Raw genomic sequence first — 24,960 nt, 5'->3', positions numbered from 1 at the left:
TGAAACCGACTTGCGTCACTCGCTCGTCGCCAGTTGAACAAAAACACAACAGTGGCTCAAGTGTGGAGTTTATTGCTTCTGCTCAGACATCTTTAATAAATAAACGAGTGTCGACGTCCTCCGGTGACGAACGCTCTCAGCTTCAAGCTTGTTCAGGCGCTTCATCCGGAACCAGACCAGCTACAGTACCAGACCCGGTCCGGTCGGTGTTCTGGCCCAGACCAGATGGAACAGTTTAAAATAAAAGTCGTTTTTACTTTCAGCAGAAGGTCTGGGCAAACGTTATTGCTCTGTTCACCGTCATCTGTGGCCCCGCCCACCTTGCTACATTTCCACTCTGGCTGCGGAATGTCCCTTTCTTTAACTTTGGCTTTGTAAAGTCAACAAACAGTCACAAATGAAATCAAATGAGTGACAACAACATAGAGAGGCGCGGATGAACGGATGGATGAGTGAATGAATAGATGGATGGGTGATGAACAGACAGAAGAGTGAAGGAAAGAATGGATGAGTGAAGTGCTGCTACAGATAAGGAAGACATTTCACTCAAGTTAACGTCACATGCAACAACATGGAGTCGCTAAAGTGCTAATCAAGACGTGACTGCTGCCATTCAGTGCCGGGCTTGTGCTTGAACCAAGTCAATCCACAGGTAAAACCAAGGCTCACCGGCAGTGCCGCAGCAACCGCTCGGATAAATAGAATTTCAGTCTCTGTTGAAGAAAATAAACTCTAGATAAAGACTCTGGCAGAAGTAGCACACATGCTAGCAGCGCGTCAGGAACCACCTGCCGCTCTAATCTCATGGTGAACACAGAAAACACTCAGGAAGGAAGTGCAGGAGGTTTCCCTGGTTTGGAGTGCAACATGTAAATGTTTGACTCTACGTCTCAGGCTACAGGAGGGCGGAGTCAGGGAGAAGACATGCGATGGAAAGTTTGCTTAAATATCAACAAGTCAGCCGACCGCGACACTCCAACATGCCAGTCAATCCTTCACCTGGTTGGATGTTGATTAACTTTCCACTGGAAGAACCTTGGCAGATAGAAAACACTGGCTGGTTAAACATGAAGCCATGAACCAACAAACCGTTAGCTTTGAAAGCTAACACAACAACCCTGTTGTCCGTTTAAAATTGACTCGCGGTCCGTCTGTCGTACGATCCATTGACATGAGAAATCTTGTGATTTTTAGATTCACAACATGCCAGCTGACGCCCTCCCACCTTGATCCGCTGTGATGGAAGAGCAGAACCTTGAATGTTAGCGAGCCACACAGCCACCTGACGCTAGAGCTACAGTAGCAAACGTTTGCGTGCTGAACCTGTTGACATGTTTCCAAGTTTTCTATGTAGCGTTCTCTGACTTCCACATATTCACCACTTCAAGCGAATGCTGGGTGTGGCTTGAGCTTGGTGCATTTCTGCCTCCCAGCAGCAACGATGTCAGGCCATTGCAAACAGAGCCAGCGTCTGGCATTGATTCTCCAGTACGTTCATCATGCAAGAATTGAGACGCAGCACCAACAAGACCATTTGTTCTGGAAGTCGCTGGCATGATTTGGTTCATAGCTTTTGGGCTCCTCGGCCGGTCAGCACTGAGTAATGCAAGTAAATGCAACCCTTGCGACAGGTTTTGGGTCTTAGTGAGCATCAGCTGCAGAGCTGAACCCAAATCAGATGCTTAAAGACACAAACACACGAACATGACGTCCAGCGCTTCTGTGGTCACAGTGTTCGGATCCTCCGAGAGTCTCGCTGCTTCACAGTGACAAAGTTTAACAAAAAAAAAAAAAAACAACTTGAGTCAAACGCTCAAACCTGAAAAGGTCAAAGGTTACCAGTCCCAGATGGAACCCTTTGTTCTCTGGGTTGGACTCATGTACTATGGTTGAAGAGGACCATGCAGGATGAAGAAGGGTCACTAGGTGGCGTTCTATTCAGGCCCAGGAAGTAGGTGTCGCGTTCCATCAGATGGTGCTCTCGGTATGTGTGTGGCTGATAGTGTGGACCTGGGCCTGCGGGTTAGAGCCACTGGGCCGTCGAGGGCCAGCGCAGTTCTGCTGCTCACTGAGCAATGTGGTGGTCTCCCCCACGCCGTTCTCTGAGTCAACAGAAGGGGGTGACGGCAGAGGCTTGGATCCTGGCTGAGCAGAAGTTTGTGGATGGAGAGCGTGGTTTCCAGGAGAAGGCGTGGCCTGTGGCAAAGGCTGACTTGGCCGCCGGCCTGACAACGGAGCGGTCCGACCCCCGGGTGGCGTGGGCTGAGGTGGTGCCGGGTGTTTGATGGGTGGAGTGGCCAGCGGCAGTGGAGAGTACGTCCCCGGGGGAGTGACGGGGGGCAGTGGGGCAGACATGTCCAAGCGAACACTGCTGCCCTCTGGGGACTGAGGGGAACTGTCAAGTCGGGACGCCAGCAGGCCGTTCTGATACTGAGAGCGAGTGATCTGGAGAGAAGAGGAGAGTCAGGTGTGCCGCCCTCTGGAGGGCCGGAGGTCTGAAAATCAGAGCGCTACCTTGACAAACTGCAGGTCCGACAGTGCTCTGACGCAGAAGTCAGGAATGTACTGGAAGGGAGTTCCTGGGATCTGACTGTTGCTCCCCCCCACCGACCCTCCCTCAGGGGGGCGCTCCGTGCAGCTCAGAGATGCTGAGCGGTTCAGGTTCCCGCCGTGAGAAGGCGAGCGGAACTCTGGAGAGCAAGAGGAGAGTGAGACACACACACATACACACTCTCTCAAACTGACAGAGGCAGTGATAGACGAACACAGGTGGCAAGTCAGACAGCAGGTGAGACACACAGGTGAACAGGAGCGTGATGATGAGCACATGTGTGATGTCACAGGGAGGTGGGGCTGTTAGGGGTCAATGTTTCTGAGCTTATACACGTCATCATCAGATGATGACAAGCCTATAAGAACTTGATGAGTGACGGTTTGTGACGGCAATACTTGTGCGGGTCAATGCTGTGACCCTCTCACACTAGCCCTCCCTCCATCCTTCTCTTCTACCTCCTCCCTCCTTGTCTTCCCTCCTCCTCCTCCATCCTTGTCTCCTTCCCTCCTCCTCTCCTCTCCTCACTACAATTCCTCCTCCTCATCCTCACCCTTCCCTCCTGGCGTTTTCAAAATTCTCTTGAACCAGATCCTGCTCTGGGTCTGGGGCACTGCGCACTTTAATGTATCAGGTGAAACTGCACACAGATGATGATGATGAAGGTTAGGGTCCACAGAGGCCCAACAAGTGATCTTGTTGGGCCTCTGTGGACAGGAGACGACAGAGACACAAAAGACCCCCGCCCGCCCGGAGCCCCGAGCCTTTACCTGGGAAACGAGAGAACACAGAAAACCTCTTAAGAGAAAGACGTCGCGGAGGGGGGGACGCCACCGAGGGGGAGAGCGGGGGGGTGACGGCTAAGAGACAAAGAGAGAGGAGCTTTACTGTCATGGACCAGAACCTTCGGCCTCAAACGAACACGTCTGGCTGAAAACTGGAACCGCCGTCGGCCGGTAAGAGAACCTGCACTTCCATAAGTTGTCCAGCAGGGCTCGCCAGCGGGCCGTTACATCACGCAGCCGTTAAATAGTGACGTCACAGCCTAAGCGCGCATGCAGTCTAGATGAGAGTCACGGTCCTGCTGTAGCGGTCAGTGGCAAGGGGAGCCTCTCTGTGTTGACATGAACAGGTGACGAGCGACAGGCGACCTTCAGTCACCTTCAGCCGTGGACCAACTGGTCTAAGCTGTTCCTCTTTTAGAGTAAAGCCTCTTGACTCCTGCTCCCATCAGACCTCCGGCTTTACTGAGTGCTCACACTCATGGCGTCACACCACCAGGGTCACTCTTCTGTGACCTGCAGATGCTTCTCTACTCAAAACCTGGTTCAAAAGATTTCAACTTTGTCTATTTGTTTGTGTGTGAAAGTGTGTTTTACTGCAAGTGTGTGTGAGTTACCGAGCGTGGGTGTGTTCAGAGCCATGACTCCGTAGTAGGAGAAGGCTCCAGTTTCAAACTTCATGTTCTCTGTTCCAGCCTCCACCTCCACTCGACCCTGAACACACACACAGTTAGCATTTCACTCCAGTGTCTCCAGTGACACAAACACATGGCATCAAATAAATATTACATTGTTCCTGCAGTGTCTTTTTACATGTGCACATATCACCATGACGACAACAGTGATGTCACCGGCTGCTCAGAGATCCCCAGAGTGAGTGTGTGAGTGAGTGAGCGAGAGAGTGAGCGAGCACCTGCAGGATGAGGATGAAGTAGTCAACAGGTTTCCCTCGCAGGTACAGGAAGTGATGTGGTGAGCGTTTGTCGTTATCATTGAACTTGAGCTCCTGGATGACGTCAGGGTGTCTGAGGATCCTGAGCAGAACCTTCTCTGTGACCTGGAATGGACTGAAGAGGCTCACCTCTGAACACACAAACACACCACGTCAGAGTGTGTGTGACGTTAAGCAGCTCTGACAGTGGCCGAATGACCGCTAATCTCCTCATCACCTGTGGCCAGGAAGCGATGAGCCGCCAGCATGAGCTGCGGAGAGATCTTGACTTTGCTGTCGCCGTCGTGTTTGAACGCAGAGAAGTCGCGCTTGCTCTTGTTCGGGTCCACCTTCTTCCTGTTCCTGTTGTCCGCTGCACTCACGCGCACAGACACACACACACACACAGACACACAAGAGAGGTGAGAGAGGTGGAATGTTCTGAGCTCTGATGTTATTCAAACTTAGACGTCGATAAGTGAGTGAGTTGACAGAGACTCACTGTAGAGGTCAGACTCGTCCAGGATCTCAGACTTGATGATCTCCTCGATGACGTCCTCCAGTGTGACCAGACCCAGGACCTCATAGAAGGGGTCCCCCTCCCCCTCGTTGTTGACCTTCTGGACGATGGCAAGGTGAGATTTGCCTGCAGAAAGATTGTCAGAAGGTCACTACCCTATCTGGACAAACACATTGTTCACACTGGACCAACAACCATCATCATGAGGATGACAATGAAGAGGAGGAGGAGGATGATGATGATGATGATTGATGATGAAGATGTGATGATGAAGTAGATGATGATGATGTGATGATGAAGAAAATGATGATCATGAGAGGGAGGATGATGATGATGAGGGTGGTTATGATGAAGAGGATGATGATGATGATGATGGGATAAGGATGAAGAGGGTGATGAAGAGTATGAATACTGATAGGATGAAGAATAGGATGATGATGACGATAAGGATGAAGATAAAGACAATGATGATTCTTCATCCCCCTTGTGACATGAACCTGAATGTCGTTACGGTGAAATGGTGCTTCATCCTCACTCAGCAACATCAGCTGTGAACACTAATCCTGCGCGCCTGAACGCACCGCTGTTGCGCCACAGTGGCGGCTCATATCAGCGATTAGTTGATCAGCAGTCAAATCCTCATCAGAGTCAGGTCATGAGTCACCTGACACTCGCTCCAGCCCAAGTGTCGGGTGACAGCAGCAGCGTCACGTGTGCGTCCACTAACATTCCACCGGTCAATAAAGTGCATCGCAGCCACCCGAGAGCCAGGGATCAATGTCTAGGTCACATGACAGACACACGAGTCAGCGCCCAGTCACCCCTCTGGTGACCTTTTGTCACTGTGGCAACGGGACCGGGTGATCATCAGTGACATGTGTGCCACACTGCTCATGTGTTGCCATGGTAACCCCTGGCACTGTCTCCTGGAGTCAGTGTGTGACATCACAGCCATGTTACCATGACAACACACATCATTCAGCATCAGCAAATATGCAGGGTGACACACACACTCAGACACTCTTGCTCACCTTTCTTGAACTCCTCCAGCATGGCGTCCAGCTTGGTGTCGTGGAACACAAAGTGGACCGGATGGTTATAGAACTTGGTGATGGTCTTGAGGGTGGTGCAGTCATCCGGGTCCACGAAGGCCAGGTCCTTGACGTACAGGATGTCCACGATGTTGGAGCGCTCGTCGTCGTAGACCGGAATCCGCGTGTAGCCGCTCTCCATGATCTCGGACATGGTGTTGAAGTCCAGCACGGCGTCGGCCTGGATCATGAAGCAGTTGGCCAGCGGTGTCATCACGTCCTCCACTGTCTTGGTGCGCAGCTCCAGCGCCCCCTGGATCATGTTGAGCTCCTCCTTCACCAGGTCATTGTAGGGCTCCGTCACCTTCAACATCTCCACCAGCTTCTCCCGGTTGTAAACAGTTCCGATCTCCTGGCCCAGCAGGACGTCCAGCAGCTTGCTGACAGGGAAGGAGAGCGGGAAGGTGAGGAACATGAAGAACTTGGTCAGCACTATGGTGTTGGCGCCCACAGCCAGGCCGTGGCGGGAGCACAGCGCCTGCGGCACAATCTCGCCGAAGATGACGATACCGATGGTGGAGGCCACCACGGCGCCCAGTCCCGAGCCGATCAGGTCGTCCAGCAGGATGGTGAGCGTGGTGTTGACCAAGACATTTCCCAGCAGGAGCGAGCACAGCAGGTAGTTGCCTTTGCTGCGGATGGGCTCGATCTTGCGAGCATACTTCTTCTCCTTGTCGGTCCCGCAGCTCTGCACGATGCGCAGCTCCATGGGGTCCAGCGCCATGAGGCCCAGGTTCAGCCCGCTGAACATGCCGGACAGCACCAGCAGGCAGCTAATAAGGATGACCTGCAGCCACATGGGCAGCAGCGACTTCTTCTCCTCCACCACCACCAGCCGTCCATCGCTGTCCCCCAGCTTCAGCCAGCGGAGCCCGTCCGGGCTGCGCGTGCACAGCGCGTACTCCTTCCGCGGTTCGCTCTTGCGCAGCGGCTTGACGTGCACGGTGATGACCCCGGAGGTCCCGCCGCTGCTCACGTTCATGAAGCTGCCCACGCTGATGTCTTTGGTGAAGTCCGCGCAGGTGCGCTCCAAGCCGACGCGCGCAGCCGCCTCCCCTCCGTCCTCCTCCTCATCCTGCCCCCCGCCGCCGCCGCCGCCGCCGCCACCACCACCACCGCCGCCTCCGTCCGTCAGCTCGGTGAAGCGGATCTGCGTCCAGGCGCCCGGGTGCAGCCGCAGCCCGTAGAAGCGCAGCAGCACCGAGCTCTCCTCCGTCACCTGGAGGACACCGTCGTCAGTGGTGGTGGCGGGCTTGTCGCTCCGCTCCAGCCGCATGCCGAGCACGCGGCTCCCGGCCGCGGAAGCCGCGGCGTGGGTCCGGCCGGCCGCGGCGCTCCACAGACAGATGATGACGGTGAGGACGCTGCGTTCTGTCGCCATGTTGCCTTCGCTGGTGACACCAGCCGTTGACGTCATTTACTCACGTCCGGCGGCCCCGCCTCTCCGGGCCGCATCACACTCACACCCTCGGTTAGCCCCGCCCACCGGACAGGGTCAGGTGGAGCCGGTAAACAACCCCCCTCCCGTCAGTGATGCCCGACCAACCCAGAATGCAGCGCGGCGGCGAGGATGCTGCGCCAGCCCCCGCACCGCCCATGCGGCACACAGCTGCTGCAGATGTGCACTTGTTCTTCCGTTATGTAAAAGCACATGACCTCCAACCCCCAGGTGCTACAGTCACGTGAGCGAATGACATGTCTCGCTGACGTCACAAGTGACCTCTGGATTGTTCCACTGTTCATCGAAACGTGATGGCGAAGAGCAGCGCCGTGACTCAACCAGCTCGAAGCTGGTCCGAGTGACTTGACTTCATGAGCTGTCAGACGAAATACCTGACGAGCTTCTGCGTCATAAAACTGCTCTGAGGAGGCGAGGCAGCGACACCTGGTGGAACAAAGAGCGAACAGACCTGCATGCTTATCCACGATGAGAAACTGCATGAAGTTTATTCAACATGGACACGTGACCAAAAAGGCCTGATCACAACAGGGTCATGTGACACCCGCGCTGCTGGTCTTCTGACATGGCCTATGACCCGTGTGACTGTGGGCTGGAGACATGGGATGTCCAGGTCACTGAGTGCCCCCCACGCTGTCAGACAAGGGCACGTGTGCAGGAGGCAGAACCAGCACCGTGTAGCTGACCCGTTTGGACTGCAGGAAGCTGTAGCTGTTGTCGAAACACACCATGTCTGCGGAGAAGAGAGGGTGTTGCGTCGTCCGTCACCTGAGGATTGTGATGCCATGGTACTCACACACTCCGGGCTCATCGCATGTCACTCCGCCGTCCTCCGGAACCAGGTGAGCGTTGTACCGCTCGCTGGGCAGAACCTGCAGCAGTGTCTTCTGTCGGTCCGAGGAGCGGCGGAAGACGCCGAAACCGATATCAGCGCCGTCACTGGCAAACTGCCACCTGGGGGGAGAAGGAGGTGAGAGAGAGAGGGAAAGAAAGAAGAGAGGTAGACAGAGAGACAGAGGTCACAATGAAGCGGCTGCTTGTTAATAACTGCAACTTGGTGTCGGTTCTGGTCTGGTACCTGAGCCGACTGCAGGCCACACTGACGTCGTACTCCAGCTGGAGGACCGAGCCGCGGCTGACTGTGACGCTGTGGTCGTACTGGACCTGCACCGAGTTCTGGATGTAGTAGGACTTGGGGACAGTTCCACCACATTTGATCTGCACACACAAGCTCACATTGCTATCTTTGTGGGGACATTGTGAGGTTTCCCTTTCCCGAGCCTCTCCCCTGATACCTAAACACATGGCTAACCTTAACCAGGATTCTGAACCAAACTGAAAACTACTTATAATGAAGTACTTTTACTGAGGTTTTAACCCTATAAACCTTGTGGGGACAGGCCAAAATGTCCTCACAAGAAGGTGGCTTGTCAAGACTTGGTGCTCACCCAGTATGGAATAACATTCACACACACACTCCTGATTGTGGTTCTGTTGCTCAGTAGTGTGTCAGTCGTTTGCTCTCCTCACCATGGTCCTGCAGCGAGGGTCTCCGTCCGGGTCGGTCAGGGTTCCCCCATAGACCACTGGCAACTGTGAGGGCTCAATGTGCTGACAGAGAACTTCCTGCCAGTTACCTGCAGACACAGCGGAACCATGAGAGCAGGTCACATGGCGTCAGGAGACCTGCTGTCGTCTCTTACCTCCCAGCACCTGGATCTTCCTCCTGGTCTCCTCACACAGGAAGTGTTTAATCAGATTATAGGCCATCGGGAACATCTTGGGAGCTGACACAGTGATGTCATGAGGGGCCACACACACACAGGTTTGTCACACCAGCTTTGTAGGGACCTCTCATTGACATAACCCTTTCCCCAGCCTCTCCCCCTAAACCTAACCATCCAAAACGCATGGCTCACCTTAACCAGGATTCTGAACCAAACTGAACCCCAGTTATAATGACCCAGTTATTTTGAAGTCTTCATACTTAACCTTGTGGGATCCAGGAAAAGGGCCCCACAAAGACATACAGTCTTCACAATGATAGTGTTTTGCCAAGAATTGGTCCCCACAAAGTAGGATAAACAAGCCCCCCCCCACCACACACACCTTTGACAATGAAAACTGTCTTCAGTGCTTCTGGATAGTTGTCTTCAAACATGGTGAGGATCTGAGGGAAGGTAAAGATGGTGAAGGTAAAGATGGTGATGACGATGTTTAAGATGAAGATGGTGTCACCTCTCCATACGTCTCCACCACAGGCTTCCAGATGTGCTTCAGTCCCAGTCCCTCACAGTCGTAGATCAAGGTGATTGACTCCACGTTCTTCCCCAACTGATGATGAAGATTATGATGATGACAGATGATGAAGAGTATGAAGGTGATGAAGAAGATGGAGCAGCACCTGGCAGCTCTGCCTCCTGCACTCTCGCTGCAGCAGCTCCATGTTGAGAATCTTGGTCCGGATGCAGTCCTGCTTGGATGCCGACATTAGGAGTCCTCGTGGGTCCAGAGGTCCGATCACGTCGTACCACACCGGACTCCCGTCCCGGTCATAGCCACACATCCCGCCGGACATGTAGCGGCGGATCACCTGCCGCACACAGACAGTTCACAAACTGGACACAAGCTTGGGTCACATGTTGAGTCGGAACCTCGGGAGGGGTCCAGTCAGAAACGATGGAGTCCACCTTCATCTGGCGCCGGAAGTCCATGTGCTGACACGAGAGACGAGAGTGAAGTGAGCCGTGCAGCCCGGTCATCATCCACCAACAGACCCATCATAGTCACCTTGCGGATCATCAGCTCCGCCTTCGACACGTTGAAGTTCCGAGCTGCAGACACAGGAGGGCGAGACATTAGGACCAGCCCGGACCCGAGGAGGTCAGGATCACATGACCAATGCCAGATTTGACTCTGCTTTTCTTCACCTTTGCAATCCCAATGTCAACCTTCTGACCCCGCCCCCTCACACATAGCAGCAGTACAGGTTTCACACTCACAGCGATTTCACCAAGTGCTGAAGCTTGCTGAGTCATTAAATTTTAGTCTTTGGAACTGGACAGTTCTGACGAGAACACGGAGTCTGTTGACTGTTGGGATCGACCCGCTGGATCAACAGTTGTTATCGGTGTCATGTGACCAGGTTTCCTGAATTGAGTTGCCATGTTTGTTTGCACACACATTCATGTTTGACATCATCAGCACAACAGTCTTCAAGCAGCATCTCATCAAAGATGCCAAAACAAGGTGACCTTTGACCTCCACAAATGCTCAAACTGCAGAAACGTCAGAACCGGTTTCTGCACTTGAACTCACGTGGCTGGTTTCACTGGAGCAGAGCAGGCGAGTGACAGGTGCCTGTCTGCCCCAGGGGTGATGGGGGGGGGGAAGAAGTCACTCACTTTACACCAAGAAAAATCCAGATCTAGCACAACACACTGGTCCCCAGGACGACACTTGAGTGTCACTCACTGGTCACCATGATGACACAGATGTGGCACTCATTGGTCGCTGTGATGACACTGATGCATCACTCACACTGGCCACCATGACAACACTGATGTCACCAACACACTGGTCGCTGTGACGACACTGAAGTGTCACTCTCACTGGTCGCCATGACAACACTGATGTCACTGACATACTGGTCACCATGACAACACACCAATGTATGACACTGCTCACCACGAGAGGTCTCGCTCAGGTTCGGGCCCCTCTGGGTCACAGATCAATAGCAACGTTGTCCGATAGGGTAGAAAAACAGAGTCCAGGTTTGCAGTGAATATTTACTTAGTTGAGGTGAAAGGTCAACCTCATCAAGGACAACTAACAGAGGAGTCCAGCCAGGTAGGACTGGGTCTCAAGAGGTCTGTGGAAGCAGCAGCAGCAGCAGCTCTCATCTGGCTCTCACCACACAAGTCAGGCTCCTGCTGCTCCATTCTTCAGATAGCCTGCTCCATAGACCGGCAGGTCCAACAGAAACTCCCGACGGTGTGTCTGTGTGTCTATCTGTGTGTATGTATGTGTATGTGTCACCTCGCAACCACCGCAGCAGGAAGTGGTCATGTTGTTCTGGCAGCTCTGGAAGAAGGTCCTGAGTTCTGGAGCGGAACTGGAGGAAGTAGATCATCATATTCAACATCAAGCTGAAGACAAGATCAGGACTGCAGGGGTCAAAGGTCACACATGTGCTCACCTCGGTCAAGAGCTCCAGCTGCTTCTCACTCAGGTCTCCCACTCGTCCACTCATGTTGCTGCTCTGGCGCTCACACTCACACTGAGAAATCCCGCAGGACACCGATACCCTCCCCCTTTCGACCCCAGCCCGGTGAAACCACCTTCCACTGAAACCACTCCCCCTGACACACACATTCTTGCGATCAGTGTGACAACATTGTAGTGTAGAAGTAGAAAAGGAGGGAAACACCACATTTATGTTTTTTCTCACATTTGGTGTGGTCATGGCGGTGGGGAGGGTGGGGGGTCCCCCTTGACAGGCCTCCAGCATAATGGAAAGAACTCATCAGAGCGACGGCAAAACCTGATAAATTCCAGTTTTATTTTAAAGGAGAGAATCTTCAGAGGTAAAAGTGCGGTGAATAAATTTCTGCTACACAACAAAGGTCCGGGCACTTCTCTGCCACCAACTCATGCTCACATGAAGGTCTAGAGGGGTTCAGGTAGCAACAGCAACCCTGACTCTGGTTTTCTGGTTAAAAACTGAGTGTTGTGTGAGCGTCAGTCAGATCTCAGATAGCCAGTATCTGTCTCTCCGGGGACACGCCTCAGGCCACTCGTGACGCCCCGCAGCACAATCGGACAGACCTGGTTCAGTAGTTCCAGAATCCGTCAAACATTCTCGGTGGCGTTTGAGAGCCGCAGGTCTCCAGGCGGGAACACAGACGTGGGGTGACAGTGTCCGAGGGCAGCCCGGCGTTAAAGGGAGTGTGTGATGAAGAAGCAGAACTCCAGGTCCAGCTGAGTCTGAGGAACACTGGCATTCCCGCCGTGGATGACAGGAATTAGAGCACCATCCAGCTCGTTCATGTAGCGCTGAGGGAGGAGGCGCCCGCCGGAGCCAGCCACGTACTCCACCTGGACACACACTTGGTCACATGGTCTGACATCATCAACACACAGACACTCGCACACACACGGTACCATGTCTGGCTGTGTGCAGATGCGCAGGGACAGTGAGTTGATGCCGCTGGCCGTCAGCACAGCCAGGTGAGGTGTCAGAGCGCCGCAGGCCGCCACAGCAATCTCCTTCTGGAAGACGCTGCAGGTCGCCAGGAGAGACGCCAGGCTGCAGTCCGGAGACCTGGACTGGTAAAAGACCTGGCAGACAGACGAGTCAGCGCGCAGGACGGCTAGCACAGAGCCAACAGAACTCACCTCAGTGCAGCGGATCACTCGAGTGTCGGACTCAAACTCCACATCCTGCTGCACCCGGACGCTAACGGCTCCGTCCAACGGTTTCCCGTCCACAGCACTCTTCCTGCTGCGGAGGACTGCGTCAGAGTGGAACTCAAGGAAGTGACATTACCGCTTAGTGGCTCACTGGCAGCAGTAACTGCTGGGGGAGCAGTCACATACCCGGTGTTGACAGGTTTGGACCAGCTGACCCAGCGGACCGTCACGTTCTCCTTCACCTCTCCTCCGTCGCTGCGGCCACACTGGATGTGGAAGTCCGTCTGCTCCCTCAACGCCGCCCTCAGGGACTCCATGGTCTCAGGAGGGATCTGAACCATCAGCCCATCTGAGGCAAGACAGCAGAAACAGATTCAGTCCGTGGTCGTCCATCTCAATACTGGAGACACGGCAGGAGCACCTTCCACGATGCTGGACTTGGCAATGAACCCTGACGAGGCCTTCAGGGCTCCGTTGAAGACCACGAAACTGGCACCTGTCACTAGAGAAGAAGAGTCACCGGTCAAAACGTGCACAGCCATCCATGGTGCCGTCCGGAATCCACCTGTGCGGGTCTTGCCGGGAACACTGCTGGCGTGAGTCTGGTATGCTCCGTCCTGGTTCTGGAAGCAGACCAGGTGGGAGTCGGCCTGCGAGCTGAAAGTGGCGCCAATGCTGATGACGTGCTCGTTGGAGGAGTTGACCACCTTCTGGACCTGAGAGAGACGCTCGCATTAGCCCGGGTCCATCACAGCCAATGGTGCCGGTCTCACCTCGTGGAAGCTGCTCCTGGGCACATCGATGTAGATGTGACCCACCTCCATATGGATCCGCAGACCTTCGACCGATGACAGGCTATACTGGTAGTTCCTGAGGTCCTGAGAAGAAAGAGACATGGTTGCCTCCTGGTAGAGCAGTGTGTGTGCGCGTGTGTGCTTGTTTATCCTACTTTATGGTGATCAATTCTTGAAAACACTATTCTTGTGAGGACTGTAAGACATTGTGGAGACATTTGGCCGGACCCCACGATTTGAGGTTGAAGACTTCAAAATAACTGGGTCATGGGTCACTGGATTTCAGTTGGGTTCAGAGTCCTGGTTAAGGTTAGCCACGTGTTTTGTATGGTTAGGTTGGGGAAAGGGTGATGGCAATGACAAACCTAATAATGTCCCCACAAGGACAGAAATACAAACATAGGTGTGTGTGTGTGTGCGTGCGTGCGTGCGTGCGAGTACTTACAGCCAGCAGGTTCATGATGGTGTGTCCAGTCTCTCGGTACACAGAGGCTCTGTGGCGGACACTGACCAGAGTGGTGGGATACACTGAGAGAGAAAACAGCAAGTGGGTTACACACCAGTTGATGCTCGCTAGGGTCCGCTCAGGTCATCCATTAGACATGACCTCTCCAAGACCAGTTCAAGGTCGCCCCACTCCACAGCCTATTCCAAGCGCTCATGCCTTGACCGCACTGCACACTCACCGTTATACTCCGCTCCGAGCCGCAGCAGCAGTCTGAGCGGGAAGACTTTGGCCCACGGAACTTCCAGCTTCTGGACCAGCAGGCCAAAGAGGAAGGGCTGCTCAGGCAGGGTCAGGTCCTCCAGTGGCTGGCAGGTGTGAGAGAAGAAGACCATCCCGGCATGGTCTTTGCTCCCCAAGAAGCTGCTGGTGAAGGTCACGTTGTCTAACTCGTTCACAAACTTCCCTGAGACACAACAAAAGACATGAAGTCCTCCCGTCCTCCGGGTCGACGTGGCTCACGGGCCTACCTCGGAGAGCGTCCTGGTAGACGCTGAGACACAGAGAGAAGAGGTCTCTGGGCAGAGTCCTCTCATCAGGCAGACACTCCAGCAGGAACACCAGCTCCTTCTGACCAACAGCCTGGAGACCCACCGAGCCGAAACACCAGCAGGTCCCACTGCCGTCTGAGCAGGAAACACGGACACCATGTGACTACCTCAGAGTCGCGGAGAACTGGAGTCACATGACGTAGAAGGGAGACTTTTCTGCTGCTGACGTCACAGGTTCACTGTGAGTGTCTCAGCGTGTGCGTAAATGCGAGCCCATTAGGAACCACGAGAGTGGCCTGTCAAACCAGCACTTGACCGTAACATCTTCTGTTAAGACTTTGTTTAGCACACTTTGTTTAGACCCTTTAGCACAATCATCACAATCATCTCTCAAAACGTGAACCGGTGTGACTGCAGACGAGGAGAGGAGTGGTGAGCAGTTGGGAGCCACTCACATGTGACCAGCTTCACATTGACCAGCAGGTTGGCATTGAGAACGAAGGTCAGCGGTCGGGGTCCGCCCTCCTCCAACAAGTGTCGAATCTGACAGGGAGCCGGGCTCTCCTCCACCAGCACGTCTGGAACAGAGGAGTGGTCAGGATGCGGGGAGGTTGGCGGCAGAGAAGGGTGTGGAGACCAGCACTGACCTCCAGCTCCATCTTCTCTAGTGACCAGGAGCAGAGGTGGGAGCTGGTCCTCATCATCAGGCAGAAGACTGGGAGTTCTTCTGACGGCGCCGCTGATTCCACACAGCAGGGAGAAGTCCCATGGTCCGGATGACGCTGGCCGGACCACCTCAGCTGCAGGGGTGGACGGGGACACATCGGTGCCTGGGAGCTCCGGCTGAAACAAGAGGGTTTGGATCAGAAGAGGTGTCACATCCATTAGAAAAACAGTCAAACTCAGGCCAGCTGACTCTGAAACTTTTAGGTAAGTGGGTCATGGGTCAGGGACGTCAGAGAACCTTACAGCATTCTGGTCGGTGCCGACGCTCAAGTCTTGCGAACTCCGGCGGCTGCTCAGCTTGGTCGTGTCGGCCACTTCCCCGTTGGGAAGTATTCCATCCGCAAACCAGACCCGCTTTTGTTCCCGCGGACACGCTGCAGGAGCAGAGCAGAGTCACAAGGGCTTCTGAGGACAGGACGGGACCACACAGAGGTACCGGTACCATCATTGGTGGGGTGTTTGAGGACGGACACTGGCACCATGACGGTGGGCGGAGGAGAGTTGAGCGTGCCGGCAGCGCGGGCCTGCTGCAGGGGCGGGATGGTGCTGCAGTACTCAGACGGGATGTTGGGGTTGGGACTGGGACCCGTCGGACTCATCATCCGCTCGATGGCCTGAGCTGGACCAGAGAAGAGGAACAAGGTCACGCGAAGTCAAGCCCACATGTGCTGCTGAGCTGCGACCTTGTTTGCTTTCAAACTGGTTGTTTTTTTGACTGGAAACAGCTCCTCACCCCTGCACCACTCAGGTGTTCCTTCTAACTCCTTGAGAGTCAAAACCGAGAGGGACAAGTGACCACACACGTAGCCATGGTTATGAAAGTGGAGTCCAACCACCACCAGAGGGTGACTGTACGCTTCTACTCAGGTCATCTGAAGTGCCTCACCCTCCCCCCAGGTGACCTCCACCTGGACCACTATGTAAACGCAGAATTGGAGGTGATGATCCTCACCTCTACAGCTCAGGAACCAACAGAGCAGGGAGAGGAGAAGCCCAACACCTTCAACACCATCTCAGAAGGAGTGTGGACCTTCAGCAAGCAACAAACCGCTTGACCCTGAATCCACCAAAAGATGAAAACAGCAGCAGCTTACCGCAGCATCACGAGCCCAAGTCGACACACGTCTGAAGCCCATCTCCGCATCTCTCAAATAGCGGTGTTGTTAGCATGTTAGCCGGAGACTGAGGAGTGTACACAACACACACGCAGGAGTAGCAGAGGGAGAGTGACGTCACAGCGCTGCCAAAGAAAGTGGATCACCTTCTTTAGACTGTCACATGGTTACTGCGTTAGCCAGCTCCTCTGACACGCACCATCAAGGACGATCCTCCTCCTCCCCCTCCCCCGTCCAAGCTACCTCTCTGCAGCGCTGGATGCGGAGCTGCTCAGGCTCTTCCCGAGACTGGGACCAAACCACAGTCCAGGAGGAGCACCAACATGCCAAGAGCTTTGGAGTCTTGAAACATTTATGAGCTGCTAACGAAGCCTTTGGTGACGTGGGAGCTATTTTCAGTTCAAAGAATGAGTCATCAGGAAAACAAGCAAGCTGAGCGTAAGGGAGGGGGAGGAGGGATCTCAACATGAGGTCCGGGGTCCCAGGAGATCTTCACAGGAACTGAGTTCTCGACAGCAGAAATATCACCTAGGACGTCTGCAGACCTCAATTATTTTTCTACTCTGTCCTCCCACAACTCCTTCCTTGCATCTAAGGGCAGGTCGCAGGGGCAGCACAGAAGTAGAGGAGGTCCCTAACTTCAAGGAGTTCATCCTTATCCTACTCCTTTCACATTCTGCTGACTGCAGATGCCTTCTGGCCATCTGGGAGGCTATTGGTACTCCATAACCTAAAAGTGTTAGAAATCACAAACATCTCGAGAGTTCATAGAGAAGGTCCCATGCGTACCACAACCAGCTTGAGGCCCATGTTGTGCATGTCATATACGAGTACACACCAACTAATGAGACAATGCCGACAAGTCTTGCTGGTTCAGATGCTAATGTCGCTAAAGCAATGCAGCTGTTGTAGCAACACATACTGGACTGATGTAAAGACGCCAGTGTGTTTGAGAAGCTACATGTCCACTATGATGACTAGCTGATCAAATACAGCACATCTCTCTGCAGCATCTGACCACAGCACTTCATGAAAGATGGGTTCCAAATGAATAGACAATCACACTCCCCCATGGCAAGTCCAAGTCTCATTTCATACATTTCACCATTTCATACACATTTCGCAGCATGACCGTCAGTTGAAAATCTGCATCATCAGCCACTGGCGTGATCATTGAGTCTTGGTTCAAAACCTTTCAAATGTGACGTCTCAGACATTTGACCCGTCTGTTGGAGGAGCTACTGCAGAGCAGCATGCATAGACCACATGATACGAACAAAGCTCCTGTGTGTGTTGTCACACACAGCTGTTCGTGGCAGAATAAAAGTGTGACTGTCTGTGTATCACCCATAGAAGAAGCCAATTAAAAAATGATAATAATAAAAAAAAGGGATGTCGCTCCGATACTGGTCTATTTCGCTGTGCACGTAAAGTACTGCACCCAACTGCAGTGTTCCCTCACTATATTTTGCGGATTCAGTACATGACAGGTTTTTACCGGGCTGTCTACTCTCCCACAAATGAGGATGGTCTCTAGCTCTCAATCCACACTCACTCTTTCTCATTTGATAAATATACGCAGCCATGTGCCTCACGGTGGCGGACCTAGCACCACTTGTATTCAGTGACGGTCTACTTTGTATGGAGCAATGCACGGTGCAGAGAAACGGCTCAGATACATGAACGTGTTTAGTTCAAGAAAACGCTCAATACGTCATGTTTCCATCTAATGACATTACTAGTTACAGAGACTCTCATTTGATGCTGACGATCTGTGCTACACTGCGCTAACCTGGGTGCTGCTACCAACACTATGGTGCTGCTAAGCTTGGGGCTTCAACTATTGCGAGAGGTCCTGGAATGTAACCCCTGCGACAAACGAGGTAACAGTGAATGCATAAACCAATATGCAGTACCAGTATCTTAGACATTATAGATCAACATACACATAGATTGCCCAGGCTAAAATTTAAATGTTGAAAGTGAAATCTGTGGCAGTGAAGTCGTGTCTGTTAAGGGAACATGTGCTGAAAAAAAAGCATAATTTAAAGTGGTTGTTATTGGTACTTTTATTGGTACTATTATTAAGTACTTGTATCGGTACCCAGTATTGGCAAGTACTCAGCTGTCGTACTCGGTCAGCGAAAAAAGAGGAATCGGGACATCCCTAGTAAAACAGGCGTAAAAAATATCTACGGAGGTTCTATTGAGAATGTGCATCAGCTTCTGTTTAGCTCATGAGTCCAGCATGGTTGCAGGCAAAGGGCTGCACTTTGCCCACCACTGCTCCAGACAGCACCAGATAGGAAAACAAGTCGGCACACACAACATGATAGAGGGTCACATGACCATGCTGGTAGCAAACAGGCTGAACTCTTACCTCTGTGAATAGTGTCGAAACAGGTGAGGCACACCCTGGCCTCCTTCTCCAGGTACTTGAGCTTACACTTGCGGCTGCAGCAGACCGCGCAGTAGACCTGCGGGGGGCGCACAAGAGCTGTTTACAAGCCCCTGTTTAAAGGGATTTAAGAGCAGCTTCTGGTTTCAATGGGACACAGCATCTCTGTCAGTTTGTAGCACAGCACACACTGATGGGGGCGCTGTCGACTTGTGTTTTTAACTATGTGATCAGTGTCTCTCACTGTGTCTGTTTATGTGTTCGAATAAGTGTTCGAATAAGTGTGTGACAGCAGTGTTTCCCGCAGAGCTAGTCACTTCACGTCAACAGATGTTGATCATAATGGCAATTATAACCCAAAATCTTTTTTTTTCTTTCGTTATCTGACAAAAAAATGCAAACATCTCAAGTGACCCAAATGACAAAACACGTCCACGAACGACTCGGGGCATACAGGACCATGTCACCTCTGAAGTCAAAGCCATTCCTGCAGTGTCTCTGCAGCTTTTGCTATTCACCAGATATTCTGTTTTACTTACACTACTTCTATTTTCACGAGTGAGGCGTGTGTATAGCGTTAGTGAGTGTGACCTCTGACCTTCCCGCAGGCACGGCAGTGGTGACGTCTCTTGGTGAAGGTGAATCTCTGCTCACAGTTCATGCAGGCTGGAGCGTCAGCATCAGGAACCCATGCTGGCTGCCTGCTGCCCAACTGCTCTTCTTCCTTTGCGGTCGCTGGTCCGAAGCCATACTTGGCCGGCTCCCCAGGGTAAGGAGGCGGCTCTGACAGCTCATCGCAGCAGTAATCTAGACATTCCTGAGCAGCATTCGAAGGAATTGAGGCAGGCAGATCAGAAGGGGTGCCTGGGGAAGGACTGTCCACTGACGCGCCGACCCAAGCCTGTTCGTCTTCCTCCTCTCCTGTGGGTGGCGATCGTGTGCTTTGGCAGTTAAGCTGTTTCGGCCTGGCACCTCCATGTGATGGTGGCTCTTCAGAGCCTCTGTTGTACAGCTGGGTGCTGGTGGGAGAGGCGGCTTCTGATTCAGCCAGACAAACGTCCAAAGAGAGCGAGGGAGGAGCAACACTCGGGTTGGTCCCCTCCACGGGCACAAACATGGTTCTGTCACTTTCTGGAGTAGCCAGATCCTCTGGGTCAGCGTGACTACAACACATGACCTCCTCCACCACATGATCTGGCTCGCTGGAGTCTTGGTCTGGCCCAGACTGACTGTGGGCCAGCAAAAAGGCGTCGAGCTCCTCGTCTGTGACAAGGAGCTCAGCCTGGTCACTCTCAGGGAGATACTCAAAACCAAACTCAGGCAGGTGGACCAGACTGCTCTCAGAATGGTGGGGGGGATGGTGGGCCATCGTGGGATCCGGAGGAGTCGGAGGAGTTGGAGAATCAGCAGGGGGCTTAGGAGAAGGCTGGTCTGGAGTCACCTGAACCTGGGCCAGCTGAAGAGGTGCAGCAAGGTCAGCAAGCTCATTTGAACCAGAATTACTCTCTTCATGCTCCGGGACAGTCTCCTCACTCTCCTCGGGTGCAGTCAGCGTGCCGCACATGGAGACAGCCAGAGGTAGACAGGATAGTCCCGGAGCTTCAGCCCCAGCCAAAGGTGGGTCTTCATCGATACACACTTCACTCTCCGAACTAACCGGGCCATCTGGAACCCCATGAGGAGGGACAGAATCTTCTTCCAGGTGTCTCTGGACCAGTTCTGCATACTCCTCTTCAGGTCTCTCTCTGGAGTCTGGTGGTCCCTCAGAGCCCACGAGTGATTCACAGCCTGACTCCATTGCTGCAGGAAGGATGACATCCAGCAGACTGAGCGTGTTTGATAATCCACCAACATTCTCCGCTCCATTCTGATTCAGAGGCAGCAGCCTTTCTGCAGACGCGTCTGCCTGGCACTGAAGGGTCAGCACCGGGGCATCAAAGTCCACCAGCAGCCCCTCTTCCTCCTCCATCTGAGCATCCAGCTGACAGTAGGCATCATGGCTGTCGGACTGGACCAGTATTGCAGAGCTGGCGTCATTCACAAGGTCGCACACTGGCTTCAGTGCTCGATCTGGGCATGGAGGCGCGGCGCACTGCGATGCAACTCGGTCAACAGATGAGAGCAGGTCCACTCCAGTGAGAGGCTGGCCCGTGTCCTCTCCATCCTCAGGGATGCTGTTCTGACCTGCCGGAACGCAGGCAGAACCATAATGAAGGGAGCTGAGGTCAGGGATGCTTCCCTGGGTGACAGACGAGTCAGAGAAGTAGGCAGGCGGCTTCAGGAACGTTGGGCGGCACCCAAGCTCATCTGGAAACAACAGAAGATGAAATGAGAACTGAGACTTGAAGAACGTGACTCAGGGAACTTGAGTCTGCCTCAGGTGGACATGAAGTAAACGTCATTGGGGGAGGTAATCAAACTTCTCACCTGAGCTGAGCTCAAAGTCATCCAGCAGCTTGTCCAGGTCACACACAGCCGCCTTGAAGAAGCTGTCCATCCTGGACAGGCTCTGCCGATCCTGATAGGAGAGCAGAAGCACTGTGCAGAGGAGGAGGTGGTTACCAGTGCAAAGTGTCTTTTGTTGGTCAGCTGAAACAACTACACGCACAATTCCATTGTATTTGCTGCCTCAAGCAATTGTTGGGACCTTCACATGTGTTCTGAGCGACCTATCTAACCGTGGTCAGATATTTTATAATCAATAACACCACAGAACGGCGCATGGAAGAACAGAACACGGAAGTATGATAAAGTATTAAATCAACTATTATCTCACTCAAATGGACGTAATACTTGTGGTAATTACACAGAGGAAATTACTGTTCTTGTGTGAACAGTTTTAACAAACACACATTTGAATACACAAACGGCTGGCAGAACAGTATGGTTCAACTTATCTGAACCCAGACTTGATCAGCTTCAAGTTTTGAAATATCTATGCAGTTGTTTGACTTGATCTCTAATCTAGTCACACGCTTGAGATACTCTATGCTGTTACATTTCTTAGTGAACATTTATGTAAAGATAAACCTGTGTGTAACACACTTCACCACTCTAAGAGAGTTCATGGTTGTCAGTACACACGCGTGTCCATCCTCTGAGAGGCTTCACACCTGGACACAGCGTGTTTTAAATGAGGTCATGTCACGGAAATATTTGGATATTTATATTGGACTCTGAGCCACAACTCTAGACCAGGGGTGTCAAACTGGTAGTAATGTTAATATTGAAATTCAATACATAGATAATTATGCTACTGCATTTGTGACATGTTTAATATACAGTGGTAGCTCGGTTCCAGACGGCCATTCGAGAATCTGAATCGATTTTTCCCATTACAATTAATGGAAGAAGAAATAATGCATTCCAAGCCTTAAAATAGGCTTCTGTAGGAGTGAATGTAGAGTGTCTGCTGCCGGTGCGCTGTTCGTCTATGTGTGTGGCCGCTGCATGTGGGAGGGGTTGCCGAGTGAGTGAGGTCTCTCCAGAAGTGAAGAGGTGCCCGGTGCGTGTCCAGCTCTGAATGTGCGCTTCTGTGCAGTTTGGCTGCGACAAAGTCATAAACCAAGTAACGCTCTGTCCGAGACTCGCCTCATCCCTATCCGAGCTCCAGCCGACAACAGGACATCAAACCCTGGAGTGCTCCAGGCTCTGAGGTGTCGAGAGCGAGCACCTCCCCTGTGACACTCTACCATGGTCCGGTGCGGAGACAGGAAAGGTTTTACACCTCAATATGAAGAAAAAACAGTCAGTAAATGTAGCTAATGGGACACATCTGCATACAGAGGCTGCATTATACACAATAACAATAGTTCGAAATGAGAAGCAAAAAAATCTCGAAATTTTTGTTCGAACTACGATTTGTTCGAAGTCTGGGACGTTCAAAAACCGAGGTACCACTGTATTTTCTTTTTGTACACAGTTATTTAGTTGATTGAGGAAGCAATTCATTCCTAAGTTGCACTGCAAAACTGAAAGTCTCACTGGACTGAGGTCAAAACAATACAATTGTTTTCATGCACATTATTTGATTTGCCCCTTTAAAATGATGGCTCTTGTGACAATATACTGCAGAACTTCCAGTATCACAATATATGACAATGGGATACGTATCGCAAGACACCTGCCATCACACAGCCCTGGTACAGGTGAACCAATCAGGTGTCAGCTGAAACAAACAGCCCCAGACGGACAAACGGATTACAGCCTTCGGACACCTGAATGGTTGTAGTGTGTCTTCCTCGTCGGTTGGACCGCAAACCTCCACCCACACGGCCCTTATGGGACGCAGTTTGACACCTGTGCTCTGAGTGCTTCAGGGGACGTTTAAGAAACGGATTTAATTTCAGTCATTCTGTCTCGTTTCACTGCCTCCGGTTTTGAAAACTACGAGCAAACCTTGTCATCCGACTGCTCCCAGCAACTATCTATCTCTATTAGCATGTAGCAGCAGCAGCAGCAAAAGTGGATTCACAACAAACACACCTGACAGCTGGAAGTAGGACAGACACCCACGAACAACCCACCAACGTGTTACCCACAGGTCAATAAGCCCGGGCGATATAACGTCGCAAGAAATTAGATAAAAGAAGGAAGCAACTTTGAAAAGTTGTCATTAGCTTAAGGAACGCAGCACTCCAGCTAATGTAGCTAAGTTATTAGCAGCTTAAGTCCTCACCGGCGGTGTTCACTTCCTCATTATCGCCCCGGGCTCGAACTGGAATATTGATTTCCGTGTGGACCGACGGGGATCAGCGGTCAGCGCCGCAGGTGAGTACGCATTGTGGGCAAGTTTGATGAATTCCTCTGGTGGGGGAGTTTCTCAGGGAGACGCGGCAGCCATGACGAGCAGTCACGCGACCTGAGAGGTGCTTCCGGTGACGTCAGAGTAAACAAGCAAATAAATTACCGTCGAGCGTCAAAACCTTCCGTTCTCTCTATGCTTGTTTGATTTTCGGGAGTGGTGAAAGGTGAAAATAATAGATAGTAGAAAAACAAACGGAACTGTGATCGCGAGTTTGTCACGTCACAGCCGACTCCACGCTTGTAGTGCAATCGGTTGTGTACGTCTGTAGGGGGCGCTCAAGCACTCAAGATGAAACTTTTTTTCTTTACCACGCACTAAAATTGACAGGGACATAATTCGAGTGATGAAATTAGTTTGAATATGGTCATTTTCAGCACAAACAGCCGTGAATGATTCCATATCCGCTGAGGAGAAGTAGGAGGAACGACTCTTTGTTTCACGTGTCGCCATGGTGAAGCATGTAATCTGCATTGCATTGATGAGGGCTTCTGACATCTTCATGTATGATCTGTTTGTGGATCATCTTTGACCCTCCGTTGGACTAACTGTTTTGCAGATCAGAGTTGGACAACCTGTGCGTCTCCACCCACTTGAAACTGAAATCAACACAACTAGCAGGAATCAAGTGGCCCTGGAGAAAAAACGCTGCTTGGCAGGTCTCCACAAAAGGTCAGAGGTCAAATCAAATTTCTCCTTGATAGCATGACATGGGTGCTGCTCTGAACTGGGTCTCGGGACAATGGGACGGTTATGCCAGCAGGACGGTTCAGAAAATGATCTAACGACGTTCTGTGGAGGCAAGATGTCAGTCTCGTAGCTCAAAACACTTTCAGATTTAAGGTCCGGAACTCCTGAAGTCTGACAGGTTTTGATGCTAAGCTTGTGACTGTCAGCCACAAACTGAGGCAGTGGGTCAGAAACAAAGCTCGTCGTGGTCTGACGTGTCGACCAACCATTCCAAACCCCTGCCTTTGAACCAAAGACATCAACACGCTGTCCTCACGTCAAAAAGTTGACCAATGTGGTCAATGTTTTTCTGTGTGAAGGTGTGGCAACAGGACAAGATACTGTTTTAAAATCTTCTGTCGCCATGGCAATAGTAATGTAAATGTCTCTCATGAAAGAATGTACTCTTCCTGTGAATGCATGTTGGGCCTTCATTGACCCTCCGACGGATAGACTCGGAACCATCACCAGTGCATCAATCTTTTTGCCAGGGACGTCTCACTTCTAGTTCTAGTAGTTTGACTTGCCTGCACAGCTTTCTGCTGGCCAGATGGTTTGTTCATCTATCCTGTGGCGACTATGGCTGTGGCTGGTACTGACTCTGTCACGACGGACCCAAAAACGTAAGCACTAAAATCCTACTTGGATTGTA

The 24,960-nt window shown here is 52.2% G+C and overlaps 3 protein-coding genes across 7 annotated transcripts; all 3 read right to left on the bottom strand.

The window, feature by feature from the left end:
• Positions 1-38: 38 nt before the first annotated feature.
• On the bottom strand, positions 39-7,411 carry LOC128764282 (metal transporter CNNM4-like). 2 transcript variants are annotated; one of them, XM_053873935.1, is made up of 8 exons: positions 5,816-7,411; positions 4,767-4,910; positions 4,503-4,637; positions 4,247-4,416; positions 3,951-4,047; positions 3,322-3,411; positions 2,515-2,690; positions 39-2,445 (listed from the first exon to the last, which is right to left on the bottom strand). In XM_053873935.1, the coding sequence occupies exons 1-8, from the start codon at positions 7,290-7,292 to the stop codon at positions 1,969-1,971; spliced, it is 2,766 nt and encodes a 921-aa protein (XP_053729910.1). In that variant the 5' UTR covers positions 7,293-7,411; the 3' UTR covers positions 39-1,968. The 2 variants fall into 2 exon arrangements, with proteins under 2 accessions (XP_053729910.1, XP_053729911.1); XM_053873936.1 differs by lacking the exon at positions 3,322-3,411 and having other exon boundaries at positions 5,816-7,410.
• Positions 7,412-7,765: 354 nt separating this feature from the next.
• On the bottom strand, positions 7,766-11,672 carry sec14l7 (SEC14-like lipid binding 7). The gene is made up of 12 exons (XM_053873940.1): positions 11,533-11,672; positions 11,373-11,448; positions 10,125-10,168; positions 9,989-10,051; positions 9,739-9,927; positions 9,573-9,668; positions 9,444-9,504; positions 9,038-9,121; positions 8,865-8,971; positions 8,413-8,552; positions 8,131-8,288; positions 7,766-8,067 (listed from the first exon to the last, which is right to left on the bottom strand). The coding sequence occupies exons 1-12, from the start codon at positions 11,584-11,586 to the stop codon at positions 7,949-7,951; spliced, it is 1,191 nt and encodes a 396-aa protein (XP_053729915.1). The 5' UTR covers positions 11,587-11,672; the 3' UTR covers positions 7,766-7,948.
• Positions 11,673-11,857: 185 nt separating this feature from the next.
• Positions 11,858-23,643, bottom strand: zfyve16 (zinc finger, FYVE domain containing 16). Of its 4 annotated transcripts, none has more exons than XM_053873928.1 (18): positions 23,454-23,643; positions 21,203-21,313; positions 19,374-21,082; positions 18,758-18,854; positions 15,705-15,881; positions 15,506-15,636; positions 15,184-15,379; positions 14,992-15,114; positions 14,516-14,671; positions 14,227-14,451; positions 13,986-14,068; positions 13,520-13,624; positions 13,312-13,462; positions 13,168-13,248; positions 12,933-13,095; positions 12,732-12,834; positions 12,498-12,674; positions 11,858-12,431 (listed from the first exon to the last, which is right to left on the bottom strand). In XM_053873928.1, the coding sequence occupies exons 2-18, from the start codon at positions 21,270-21,272 to the stop codon at positions 12,273-12,275; spliced, it is 3,906 nt and encodes a 1,301-aa protein (XP_053729903.1). In that variant the 5' UTR covers positions 21,273-21,313; positions 23,454-23,643; the 3' UTR covers positions 11,858-12,272. The 4 variants fall into 4 exon arrangements, with proteins under 4 accessions (XP_053729903.1, XP_053729904.1, XP_053729902.1 ...); XM_053873929.1 differs by having other exon boundaries at positions 12,732-12,837; positions 13,168-13,242; XM_053873927.1 differs by having other exon boundaries at positions 12,732-12,837; positions 23,454-23,642.
• Positions 23,644-24,960: the final 1,317 nt, after the last annotated feature.

Source organism: Synchiropus splendidus, chromosome 8, assembly GCF_027744825.2.
Source record: "Synchiropus splendidus isolate RoL2022-P1 chromosome 8, RoL_Sspl_1.0, whole genome shotgun sequence".
NCBI lineage: Eukaryota > Metazoa > Chordata > Actinopteri > Syngnathiformes > Callionymidae > Synchiropus > Synchiropus splendidus.
The sequence above is the reverse complement of the archived record's forward strand: the minus strand, read 5'-3'. Positions and strand labels throughout refer to the sequence as shown.